Source organism: Kogia breviceps, chromosome 5 (assembly GCF_026419965.1).
Source record: "Kogia breviceps isolate mKogBre1 chromosome 5, mKogBre1 haplotype 1, whole genome shotgun sequence".
NCBI classification, from domain to species: domain Eukaryota; kingdom Metazoa; phylum Chordata; class Mammalia; order Artiodactyla; family Physeteridae; genus Kogia; species Kogia breviceps.
The window spans coordinates 59,526,868-59,541,105 of NC_081314.1; the positions used below are offsets into that span (position 1 = coordinate 59,526,868).

The following is a 14,238-nucleotide window of genomic DNA, read 5'->3' on the forward strand; positions in this document are numbered from 1 at the left end:
TCTGCTGCCAACTTGGCTTGGGACTAGCTAGTATAGGAAGGCCTCTGCCAAGCAGCTCCCCTCTGCTGCCTGTGTTCTTTTTCCAGCAGTCTATCCCAGGATTTTCTCATGGGGGCTTGGCAGGGTTCTAGAGAAAGAGAAGAAACACCACACCCACTGAGGCATGGACTCACCATATATGTCATATTCATTAAGGCCAAACCCGATTCAAGAGGTAGGGAAACAGACCCCATCTCTTGATGGAAAGAACTGCAAAGTCATATTTTGAAGAGGCCTGCATTCAGGGAAGGGAATAATTATAGCCATTTTTGCCAACAAACAAGCTACTCCACATGTCTTTCTGCCTCAGTTGTCTGCAGAGTGAGTTTACGGCTTGACAGTATCAACAATGGTCTTAATTCTCATTCTAGTTTTGCTAGTATAGACCGTATTCAAATTTAGCTGAATGGACATTTGTACTATAAATAGTGCCGCCATGTATTTTGTGAATTCTCATGGACATAGTATCCAAGTCACATAATCTTTTCTAATGTTGATATAAATATAGTAATCCACTGTTAACTATGGAGTACAATTAGTATAATCCCTAAAAAGAGTGAGCAATAATTGTGAGATACTGAGCTGACCTTTTCTCTCTCCATTCAGCATGCATACACAGTCAATTTTAAAAGACATGACTTATTATTTACTGTGATTTCATTTAGGAGTTTCTCAACATGGGGTATAATGAATATTAATTCACATTTAGAATTGGTGGCATCCTTTGCCCATTTATGAATATAAAAAGGAACATTTGAAAGAGAGTCATCATTTCCATCATTAATTTGCTAATTCACACACCAGGAAATGACTCATGAAGACTTTAGATGCCTTTGTTTCAAAATTCATTTTCTTCAGTTTTCCTTTACTTTAGCTGAGTGGAAAAGATTTGTCAGTTGAGTAAAGATGCTTCATCTCCTTCACTGATGCTGCTTGGAGTTATCAATGAGGTTTCTGAGTTTGGCGCTGCTCTTTCCTGGTCACCGTGATATGTCATTGAAACAGATCCATTAAAATGAGTGATGTGTGTTGTAATTTCATTAGTGTCATCAATAATGTATTACAATTTCCTTTTAGTAGTCTCTTTGTGTTGTGTGTGGGTCAGGATGACTGTATGAATTACATTTATAAGATCCAAATTGTTACAGATGAGAGAAGATAGGCATGGGGGTGGAATTAATGTTATTTTAAACACGATAACTACTAAAATGATTTCAATTAAGTAATATTTTAATTAGGTCTGATGTCTCTACATGCCATACCAAGATAAATGTTGTATATACACAAATAGGATGATGATTTATTGAATTAATAACACAGCCCATTCTTTCTGCCAGGAAACTTTTCTGAATTGAACTAATGCAGGTGTGTGAGCACCTAGGGCAGGAATGGTTCACTAAGGCATGTGATTCCTTGTGCTTATAAAGAACAGACTCTTGACATAGAAACTCTTCAAGGGTTTTACTCATTGTCTTTCTACCCTATTTTTGTACCAGACATGTGCCTTTTGACTGGCTATTGGTCGATTCCAAGTCTGGCCTAATCTGAAAAACATGATATAGTATATATATTGTTGAAATCTTTTAACTCCATTTAAGTGAGGTTCAGTTTTGGTCACATAACATGGGAACACAAAAATCTTTTGGCTTAAAAGCTTCCATCAGAAACATTGATCTAATCGAAATATTTTCAAAGGCAAGAATCATTTGCATATTAAAAAATGGTACAGTAGTACTTTTGCTCCCAAGGGATGATCCTGGGGTACTTAGGGTTAATGACTGAATACATAGGAAAGTTTTCAGAACTAAGAAGTATATGGAAACATATGTGACAAAATGTAACAACATGGCTGAGTTTTATGGTTTTTGTCTTCCATTCAAATAGCAAATATAAAATAATATGATGATACTCTTTTGGGAAAGGTCTCCAAATACAGAAATTTATTTTTTGTATGCAGCAAGCTAAATTGTTTTTAGTACACAAAAGAGAAAAAGTAAAAGATGAGCTACTTCTGAAAATAGGTAGGAGAAATTATTCTTCTCATGAAAATTTTAAAAAGATATTTTTGTTATCCTCAATTTGTTTTTAAGGTAAAGCGATTTATCAAGGTGAAAAAAATTCTACTATAATAAAGATCAACTGACTTAAGTTGTATCAGTAACTACCCCAAATGAAGGTTCTCTCTTAAACTGTGATGAAAGAATCCTAGTCACTGATCTTCAGCCAGAATCTAAGTATCTGTAATTTTAAGCTGATTTGTATCCAATTTGGTTAGAAATGGATATGAGTGTTTGTCTTACATAATAGATTGCCGCAGCCTTCTACTTGAATCATGTAGCATATGGAAAATGTGTTTAGCTTCTTGTAGAATTTCACAGACCAAAACAGAATCTATTTCTATGCACATGGCTTGTTTACAGTCATTATAAAAGTATTACTGTGTTGCTTACTAGTTAGAAAAAGCAAATGTTGGCACATTGCAGACTCCATTGCACTGGTCTTTAAGAAATATATGTATTGCTTTTGAGTTAAAAAAAAGTAATTGCATGTCTTGTGCTTTAGACCTAAACATTCTTTTTAGGACGTATTTTTATGCTTCCACATTATCTCTCTTCTAGATATTTTATACTAGTTATGGCTGAAGTTTTATGTAAATATATTAGAGACTCTGCTCATGCTTAAATGAACTGTCATTGAGGGATTAATACTGTAACCTTTATGAGCATGTTTTATTAATATCTTATCATTAAATTGAATATTAATAACATTTAACATTTAATAAACATAGAATGTGTATATAGGAATGTATTTCATGCCAGTGGGTTTTGAATATGTCAAAAAGTCACTATAACAGCCCCCCAAATCATTAAACTTACTTCTCATAATGTATTAATTGCACTGGTATAACACATTTAAGGGGCAGTTCTGGTTAAAAATGATTATAATATCTTTGTTTTTCAGCATGCTGAGCAGTATGCCCTCAAGAAACAGAAGTGTTTCATACAGCTTTGGAAAATATTTTTGCACTCTTAAATTCTGGAAATATATTTGCCATTAAATGATTTATAATTAAACATGAAACAGAATTAGAGGAAGAGAATTCAAAACTATGACTATTACGAAAGATGATTAAATATACATATATATATATATATATATATATATATATTTTTTTTTTCCCCCGGTACGTGGTCCTCTCACTGTTGTGGCCTCTCCCATTGCGGAGCACAGGCCCCAGACGCACAGCCTCAGCAGCCATGGCTCACGGGCCCAGCCGCTCCGCGGCATGTGGGATCCTCCCGGACCGGGGCACAAACCCGTGTCCCCTGCATCGGCAGGCGGACTCTCAACCACTGTGCCACCAGGGAAGCCCTAAATATTTTTATTATACTAATTTGGTTATGCTTAATGGTAAAGCAGTATAAGTTGCCTACAAAAGAATACTATTTTAAATGATTAAGTAATTAAAATATACTTTAAACTATTTTTATACTCAAAATACGAAACCAGTTTTTATCTACCTACCTACCTACCTATCTATTTAAATGGTTTACCATGAATTTAAATATGTTTGATAGGTATCCTGGCAGTAAAAACCCACTCCTTTTTTTATGGCAATTAAGGATTATGTTAACATGAAAAAGTAACTTTTGCACAGCTCTGTCAAGTAGGAGAATACATGTGACCATTTGAGGCAGATTCATCTTCATTTGGGAAAATTCCATGGCTATATATCAAGCTTCCTCTCTATTAGTTGGTTTCTTTTACCACCCCCTCCCCAATTTAATAAATAAATATAAAACTAATAAAACTTATATTTAGGGAAAGTTTCATTAGGTGTTTTGCTAATTCTCACTATTTTGTTTGTCATTTTGATATAATAAAAACTTTTACACATAAAACACATGTACATATGTCTGTGTATATACATATATAATTGCTTATTTTAACATGGCACAGTGGCTTCTTCTGAAAAGCCCTTTAATTTTATGAAGGTTGTGGAAATATCAAAAGGGAAATCTCTATTTCAAAGAGTATTCTCCTTGTAAAAGTAGATCCACATTTTTCTCAGAGTACAGCTCATAGCCAGATCATTGCTCATGACCCACTTGCCTCTTCATTTGGAAGACGTTTTTCTCCCTCCCATATCCAGGGGATATATGTTTCTTAATACAAAGTTTATACCTGAATTCAAGGATATTTGGAATATAAAGAATATCCTTCTTGCACTGCTCTAACTCATAAAATGCCAAGTATATTCATAGTACAAAAATTAAGGATATTGGATTATTAGGGATAGTTCCCATTTCAAATAATAGGTTTTGAAAACCAAATTACTGAAATAACCTCTGAGTTCAAGCATCTTCTGCTCCACTGCCACCCACCATGTACTATTATCAACTGAAATTTTTCTCCAAAGACACAAAATCTATTGTTTTGAAGTGAGTTAATGCTTAAAAGGCAAAATAACCTGGATTGATGTAGTTTACACTGACATTAGAGGGTCTATGAAATTTCCATCACTGAACAAACCCTGATAAAAATGTAAGTAAGTCAAATCACCATGATTGAAGACCTCCTATATTCACAACACTGAATTAGACCTGATAAAGAAGGAACATATTTCTCAATGCTGACATGTAAAGCAATGATATTATAATATATCCTTGAAAATATAGGGATCAGGGTCCCACAACAGAGGAGAAAAGATGCTGAAAAGATGGAGAAGTGAGTATCTTCAGAAACCAGTTGGATATTTAAGGGAAAGAAATGACTTGCAGAGTTCTGTCATGGGTGATTAGGTAGATTTCAGTGTCCATTCACCACCATCAGAGTACAGAGTGGGAAGTTCAGGAGAGGCTGAAGTAGTGAAGCCTGGATGAGCTAGGAAACAATGATCCAGAACTCTATATAAAACTGAGGTCAGTGCTAGGGATAAGTGTAAATTAACTAAACCTTGTACGGTGGACCTTTCAAACAACTATCACTGTGTAACTGACATCTTTGTCAATTTTCATCTGGACTAAGTCATTCTCTAGGCTTTATATTACAACCAAAGTAACTATTCCAAAATAAAATCTAATAATCTTTCTTTCTTGCTTAAAAACTTGCATTGGTTTCCTACTGCTCCCCCCCCCAAAAAATTGTAACCTCCTTAGCTTGTTATAGAAGGCCCAATAGGACGTGGCCATGGTTTGCTCTCCCAGCTCTTCTCCTACAGCTGCCCACTGTGGCCTTGCACTCTGGCCATACAGAAATACTGGCATTGATCCACTAAGAAGAGCAAGCTGTTTTATAAATCCATACCTTTGCATATGCTATTCCTCCTGCATAGGGTGCTATCTCCACTTTCTAGCTTGTTTCCTTTCTTATACCTTTGTAACTGGTAATTCTCATCATCCTTCAAGATGAAATTGTAATATTCTCCATGATACATTTTTCCAGCAGCAATCCTTCTTCTGTTATCACTGGACCTTACATTTCTAATATGACAATTAGATAATTATTTTAATCATTTATATATCTGCCTCTCTTATTAGACCAGGAAATTTCAGCTATTTCAGGTGGTTTGGGTTGGAAATAAGTCAAATGATGCAATAATCCATAGCTTTCTACCAAAATGTATTCTTTCTATCTCTCAATGAATAAAAGGAAGCTCTTTAGACTTGCCCACGGCCAAATTCCTCTTTCTCAGATATTTGGATAAATTTCAAGTCACCGTCTTATTACACACACTATACTTGAGAAGAATTCTAAATGTCAAACATATACAAAGGGAGAGAGAATAGTATAATGAATCCATTACCCCATTTCAACAATTACTAACTAATGGTCAATCTTGTTCTACCTGTGATGTCCATAGCTCCACTCTCCTTTTTCCTTCCAAATATTTTGAAGCAAGTCCCAGATGTAATAATTTTCATTTGTAAATATTACTGTATATTTCTAGAAGATAAGGACACTTTGAAAACATACTGATGATACCATTATCACACCTAAAATATTAACAATTTCTTAATATTAACAAATCCTTAATTAGTATTCAATTTTGTACTACTTCTCATTTTTAAAAATTGTTTGAATAAAGACCTAGTAAAGTCTATACTGGATGGGTTGACATTTCTTTTAGTCTAAAGCAGAAGTTCTTAACTGGGGGCAATTTTGCCCTATAAGAGACAATTTTGGCAGTCTAGAGACATTTTTAGTTTTTACAACAGCTATGGACTGAATGTTTGGGTTCTCCCAAAATATGTGTGTTAAAATCCTAACCTCAATGTGATGGTATTCGGAGATGGGCCTTTGGGAAGTAATCCAGGTTAGATTCGGTCATATACAGGTGGGGCTCTCATGATGGGACTAATGTCCTTATTAAAAGGAGAGAAGACACGGAATCTCTCTGTGTTCATGCACTAGGCCACGTGAGAATATAACTAGGGAAAGGCCTCTCATCAACAATCCAACCATTGGATTATTGTTTAAGCTGCCCAGTCTACAGAATTCTGTTATAGCAGCCCAAACTAACTGGGACAACTAAAGGAGGGGTGCTACTAGTACCTAATGGGTGGAGGTCAGGGATACTGCTAAACATCCTACAATGCACAGGACAGCTGCCACGATAAAAGAATTATCCACCCCACCACCCCACAAATGTCAATAACACAAGGTTGAAAAGCCCTGGTCGAGTGGTTCCTCCTTCCCCTATTTCTTATTACAATTTATTCATTGAATAAACTGGGTCATTTGTCCTACAGAATTGTCACAGTATTTTGCTGATGACAGACTGTGGTATCATTTTTATATTTTTCTGTCTCTTGTATTTATTAGCAATTAGATTTAGAAGCTTCATCAGATTTAGATCAATTTTTTAGCAAAAATAATTGATTTCATAGGTAGTATTGTGTACTTCCATCAGGAGGTACATACTGTCTGATTCTCTCTCATCACTAGAGGGAACTTTTGATGATCAATGTCTAGATCCATTAATTCAATAGAGGTCCCAAAATGATAATATTGTACTGTTATAATTTCTTCATTTATTAAAAACATCAGTTTCTTGGAAATATTTTTTATAATGTTTGATATGAAAATAGCATGGTGCATAAAACATTTACTCATTTTGTATTTCTTTTCAGAAATATCCTGTACCACCTTGATGGGAAGACAAGCCAGTTTTCAATACTCCTAGAGGCTTGGGAACACTGCAAGTCACTTGCATCAAATGAGACCCTTCAAGAGGCCCTGTCAGAAGTGTTGAACAGCATTAATGCAGCTCAGGTTTATTTCAAAGCAGGACTTGATGTGTTTGAGAGTGTCTTAGTTGGAAAGAACTGAGAAAACTCTCAGCATTTGAAAAAGTTTGTTTACAGTTCCTCAAGTGAAAGCTCTAATCTGACTAGATTTTTTGACATTGAAGACTTTTTTCCCTCCAATGGCTTTTGATATAAGTATAAAGCTATTCTTCCTTTTTTTTTTTTTTTTTTTTTTGTGGTACGTGGTCCTCTCACTGTTGCGGCCTCTCCTGTTGCGGAGCACAGGCTCCAGACACGCAGGCTCAGCGGCCATGGCTCACGGGCCCAGCCACCCCGCGGCATGTGGGATCTTCCCAGACCAGGGCACGAACCCGTGTCCCCTGCATCGGCTGGTGGATTCTCAACCACTGCGCCACCAGGGAAGCCCATTCCTTTGTATTTTTTAACGTATGTGTAAAAAGAGCATTTTGCACATTTAATATTTTTTCTTATATCTAGATTTCTGATTATGTAAAAGCAAGTTATTGAAATAATACTTAAGATTTATCTATTAAAAAGAAATCTGCTGTATCTATATCTATATCTATAGATATATCTATAGATATATAGGTATATATATATAAAATATTTGGGGGGGGAAATTTCCAAGAAGTTCTGGACAATCTTCACTCCTATGGATAAAACACGTAGAAACAGAAATGATTCCCTATGTTAGAGCTTTAGTGACCTAGTTTCTGTAATAGAAATGAAGAGTTGATATGGTTTCAGATTAACTTTCACTATCAAGTATTCAATATGAAGAACGAATATTCTGACTGAGTGATTGGTTGACCAAAACCACTTTGAATGTGACTGTTTTATGAAGTGAAGTGCCTGTTAGTAACACAACTAGATATAGTAATACACTGGTTATGAAATTGTATTTTTTTAAGTATTAATGAAAAAAAAAAAAAGAGCCATAAACATTCCAGGGGAAAATCTCAAGGTAGCTGCACAGAGCAATTTAAATGTAAATTTTTTTCCTAACAACTTATAAGGTGACTAGCTCTGAAATGCTTAATTTGTCTCAGTTGATTTTGTAAAAATTTCGGGAGTGATGTATGTCTTATGAGGGAGAAAATATTTATTTCTCCTTGTGCTGTTTCTGTTGGAAGCACTGAAATAGAGCTACTCTAAAATGAAAGCATCTCACATTGCTCTTCCTTCATGTACTTTTCTGAAACTCCTTGCTGTAAGGCAGTCTTCACAGAATACCATATAATTTCCACAGGAAAGTAGCAAAGTCTCTCTTTGAAAACCCAAAATATCTTAAAAAGCATCAAATTGCTATTTCTGCCACTAACAAAAAGGACTTCTTATGAAAGAAATAGTTATTTTGGTCAACGAAAAGCTCCTTAATTCTACAAAAAAACTTTTGATGTTTTTTCCCTTATTTATCCTTAATTGTGACTAAGATAACAACATAGAAAATATTCATGCTTCTACTTTTAGGCAGAAAATACAGTGTTACTATAAGAGCATATCCTTCCCACACTTCAGCTCTTCTCTCATGTTGAAAATGAAGCTTTTCGTACTGACATTGTCATTGAATGGCCTTAGTACCCACTATTCCCCGAAACTGCAGAATTCCATTAGGTGTTTAAACTTTGAGCTTACCTTTAGAAATTGATTTGGTATTTGACAAAGCAATTCCCCTTAGGAAACATATCCTCAGAATATTTCATGTGGATTATTTTTCTCTAACACAACATTGAAACACACATCCCCATCATACACCTCCAGAGCAACTTCATAGACAGTGTCTATAGGTCTAAGTCTTCACTTTTTTTTTTTTTTTTTTTTTTTGTGCGGTACGCGGGCCTCTCACTGTTGTGGCCTCTCCCATTGCGGAGCACAGGCTCTGGATGCACAGGCTCAGCGGCCATGGCTCACGGGCCCAGCCGCTCCGCAGCATGTGGGATCTTCCCGGACCGGGGCACGAACCCGTGTCCCCTGCATCGGCAGGCGGACTCTCAACCACTGTGCCACCAGGGAAGCCCTAAGTCTTCACTTGTTAATGGATGAACATAAACCTAATCTTAGTTTAAAGGGAAACTGAAGTTGAAAGGAAAGAATTAATCAGCATTGATTGATTTATAAGGGTCAGCTGTTCCTACTATAAGTAATGCTTATAAGCTCAAGGCAAAGAAGAGAATTGAGGCAATTAGCTAGATAATTCAAGCAGAAATCCATTTTCATCTGAATTGCCTGTGTGCACATATCTTACATAAGAAATGAAACTACCTTACAATATATATTTCGTAAACAATGCACTTATGTGTCTAAAAGTATTTGCCATGTTGAGGAGTGTCTATAGGAAAGGGCTAAAGAACCAAGCTCCCACAAGCCTCAGTGTCAGTGCCCTCTCTTGCTACACAGAAAACGGCAGAAAAGAGGTGGGAGGAATACACATATAGTTGCATGTCAGGTCAAATAATAGAATCCCTTATACCAAAGGATCAGAAATAGTGAATCAAGGTTCAATGTATTCATTCTAGTTCTTCCTTTGGAGCTGAATTTAAAACAAAGACAAATAATTATCAGTTAGGTAGTTTATCATTTTAGAACAAAATCCTAAGTAAATTCACTCCCTTAGTTTCTAATAGCATTGAGAGCACAAAACACTTGTGTTTGTACATTTTTGTTTAAAGACTGTGTACTTAGCTAAACCACACTGCACAGATCAAAATCTCAATATTCTGTAATTTTTGCTTCTAAATTATATGGTATTTGCTACTTGAAAACTGAAGTTAACTAAGGACTAACATTTTTATTAGTCTATTTAAGAGATGATGTGAAGAAACTAAATTATAATTAAAACAGATGTCCATCAATTATATAAATGCTGTTCTGCATCTCTGAGTACAACAAACCTCTTAACTAAGAACATTACTGCTATAGTCTGATTACCTCAGGGTTCCTTTAAATTTATATCATTTAAAGTTTTCCCTAATAGACCCAAGTAAATAAAATCCTTTGCACATTAAAATAACAAGTGTTTTCAGTGAATTGGTAGTAGGTTTAAATTGTTGCTGAGATATCTGGGTGCCTGGTACTTCTCACAATCCTTCATATGTAGTATTGTACCAGGACATAATGATTCATAAATGATTATTCTCCTAAGAAAATGTGGCAGATGTGCACCACTGCAATTTGGGTTCAGGCAGGGCACACGTGGGATACAGCCCTTTGTGAAAAAGTATAGATTTCAGAGTAAAAGGAAGCCAGAGACATTCTGATCTAAGCCCTAGAATGTTACCTTCAGTCCGGAAAGCATCAGCGTTCCCATCAGATACCCTAACTGCATACAAAGTGATTAAGGAACTGGGGTAGAGTCACATATTCAGTTAGCAGCAGAAGTGCAGCTAGAATTTAAGCTTCTCTGCTTTCTCATGCAGTATATAACGGGGTTATAAATGATCTTTTCCAGTACATTCTATATAACCAGCCATTCTATCAGATGATGTATGGGCTGGAATCACTGCTTTTTAAATGAAGAACTAGTTCATTCTCTGACTATACGTAACAAACGAAACTGTCCCAGGGAATCCATGCAAAAGGCACAAAGCCTGGGTACTAGTGGGGAGGTGGAGAGTCTCTGCATGACACCAGCAGTCAGGAAGGAGGGTATTAAGTAAAATGCTTTTATGAGAGGACATTTTAGCCCTATATTAAATCAGCAGTTTAAATCAGTATTTCTGATTTGGGGGAAGAAAGCCTAGGAATCTTCATCTTCAAGCAAGATTTCTCAAACGATCCTTATGCATACTGAAGTTTAAGGATTTCTCATCTACATTTTTCCTGGGTTCTGAGAAAACATCACTTGGCGATATACTAAAGAAACTGAAGAGTCACAATAATAAAGAGATATCTACGGATTTGCTGTGAATGGCACCATTTTTTAAAGAGGGAGAGAGAGTAACCACTGTATCTCTCAAAAAAGACGCAGACGCAGCTAACGTCTGTGCCTGCTACAGGTCAGGAACTGTTCTAGATTTAATGTATTTGTTTTTTCTAATGACTCCTCACGACAGCTCATTTAAAACAAATGAGGAAACTCGGTGGAGTGGCTTGCCCAAAGTTCCACAGCTATAAAGACTGGCTCCAGACCTGTGTTCCTCATGCTGTGCGCTGCAAAAAGTTAAGAATCTTTTGATTATAGAAAGTGATATGATTGAAATTTTTAATGTATTTCTGTACCACTGATCAGACTATGTCATCTGCCACTTCACTGGCTTAATGGAGGAGTTTGAAGAAACCAATGACATCATTCCTCATGATGGTAGCCCACCCTAGCAATGGTGGACATATGTAGATAACTTAGATCTATAAGAGCATTACATATAAGTGCTCCATTGTAGAATACCATGACAACTAGATGAAAAATTATAACAGACCAGAAGCTACATCTCTCATAATTTCCTCCTCAAAATGTCTATATAATTTCACTGGGGAAAAAAAAAAGAGACCAGGTTCTGGGATTTACAACCACAGTTTTATATCCTCCTTAAAACACAGAATAACTAATTGACTTCTTAAATTACATAAATATCCCATATATAGTAGCTTTCCCCATTGCAAAAGTAGGTGTTACAAAAATAATATGATGATTCGTTACCATCTGTCCAATGATGAATAGGCATCTTTGCCTCAAATGAAAAACTATTTTCGTAATTAGTAGACCTAGCCAAAAATGTTCTCATGAGATTTTCTGTGTTATGTGTAATTTCTCCAAAAATTAAGCTTTCTCTGTGGGTAGCACATTGTCATCTCATTGGTTTAAAGGGCTATTTAAATGTGCCTTAATTACACGTTCCTTCAATAGAAAGGAATTACATTTTAAACTGCTAATCCATGTGTTGAGTGGAAGGGAAATGGGTCTATATATTCCAAAAGATAGATCAGCAACCTAATGGTTCCATCACAGGAGCATGGATGCAACCCAGGAGAAAAAAAAAATGTGATATTTGAGCAAAGAAACATTCTACCTAGGTGCACTAGTGAATCTGTATTTCTTGCATGAGTTTAAATTGCTAGTTTAAAAAAGCCTCATTAGAATTGCTATTCGGAAAGTTAACTTCTCAGAGTTTTAAGCACCCCATTAAGTATAAATACTTTTAAGTTAAGTGTGTTATTTTATGCAATTTAGAATTTCAAGTGATGTAAATTTAAAGTGGAGTTGCAAAAGAAAGTTTTTAAATGTCACCAATTTTGGTCACCACAATGTCCACTCAATTTTCTGTTTTCCCTTTCTAAAAATACTCTAGCAATGGGATTAGGATTTTTTTTTTTAATCCCGAGAAAGTAATTTTAAGATCTAGACTTCTCAATATACATTTATCTGTTAATCAGCCAGAGTTTTATTTCCATAATAACATTCCATTACCCTTCAAAGATGTACACTGAAGTGCCTTTAGCATTCCTGGGACCACCAAGAATCTTGAGAGCTTGCTGACTGTGACACGACATATTTCTTAAAGACATTTATAGTTTCATACTCAGATTGTATCTGAATTTACAAAGCAAAGGATTAAATTGAGGCATTTTCAGGTAGCATTCAAGAGAAAGCTGCTTTCAAATTTTAATATGTTCTGGTTAGCTTGTGTTTGAATTATATAGTTATATAGTTTTCTATAACCAAAATGGTAATTTTGATGTTTTTAGCCAAAATACAATCATCGAGGCCAAAGATAAGTATGTCTACTCTAAGTCCTTAAGCAGGATCTGTCAAGAATTAACTCAGTTAATTGCAGTTGATCCAGGGCCTACATCTAGACAAAGATTTAAGGAGTATAGACAGAGTTTAACAGTATTCCTTCTAATTCCTTTGATGCCTTAAACCAATACACACTGAGGTAGCTTTTCTCAGAAGGAAGCAGATTTTATTTTCCAGTTGCTAATTAATATGTACCACCTCAGTCCCAAAAGGACCACACAGGTGCCTGCACCATGCCATATGTCATGTGCTTTATTCCAGCAAGCTCAAGAGATTAATATACAATCATTATTATGAATTATTATGTTGTATTGAAGTTAATGTAGGTCTTTTTTATTCTAATTAAAGTAAAAACTTGGCATCTGAACAGAAGCTTAGCTACAGAAGTAGAGTTAGAGTCTTTATTTTGATGAACTACATCTATTTTTCAATCCAAATGTGTAATTAAGTAATTATCTGGCCTGCTCAGTAAGTTTAACTCTCCAATTTCTTCAAAGAATATTTATTCAATATAGTAATGACACAGATGGACACTCCTTGGAGTGTGCTTTATCTTTTGAAATTCTTAGCCATTGTTGAATCATGCTTTTAGTATGTGTGATAGTGTTTTATAATATTAATAATGATTTGTCTACCTTTATATCAAGCTGCTGCAAATGGACTGCCTTACTCTGAAAGTCAGAAAAAAATGCTATTGCTCTATAAAGACAAGTTTATCATATCTGTTTAACAAGAAACAAAATATTTTATTACACCATTGCAACTTGTCTGCAGGAAACAAAATGGCCAGATGGTTAATTGTAGCTCACATAATTCTATTCCAAAGATGTTATAAATAATTTCATTTATTAAGCTGAGATAGGTCTCTATTAGGTGATTTAGTATTTACATTTCACACAGGAAAGTTTAATGGCAATTACATCCCACATATTCAGACTTGCTACTTGGAGAATATGAATACAATTGTATTCAGAAAAGAAAAAAGCTTTCTAGGACATTTTGAAGGGCTAATTTGTTTTTATAGACATCTAGAAAAATCAGCACATCACTGATAATAGTTTCAGATGTGTTTGGAATGTTAATATAAACCATGCATTTTTTTAGCCATGTCAGTAGTATAGCAATATTTAGACATATGAAATTTTATAATGAATAAAATTTCTCAGTTGTATAATAAAAAATATAGCCCTAAAA

At 35.2% G+C, this 14,238-nt stretch overlaps 1 protein-coding gene across 1 annotated transcript in view; it reads left to right on the forward strand.

Annotated features, from left to right (window-relative positions):
• Positions 1-7,371, forward strand: part of NAALADL2 (N-acetylated alpha-linked acidic dipeptidase like 2) — a 1,506,494-nt gene extending 1,499,123 nt beyond the window's left edge. Inside the window, exon 16 of the mRNA XM_059063915.2 lies at positions 7,173-7,371. Coding sequence (XP_058919898.2) covers positions 7,173-7,371 — 199 coding nt within the window. The remainder of the gene's footprint in view (positions 1-7,172) is intronic.
• The last annotated feature ends 6,867 nt before the right edge of the window (positions 7,372-14,238 follow it).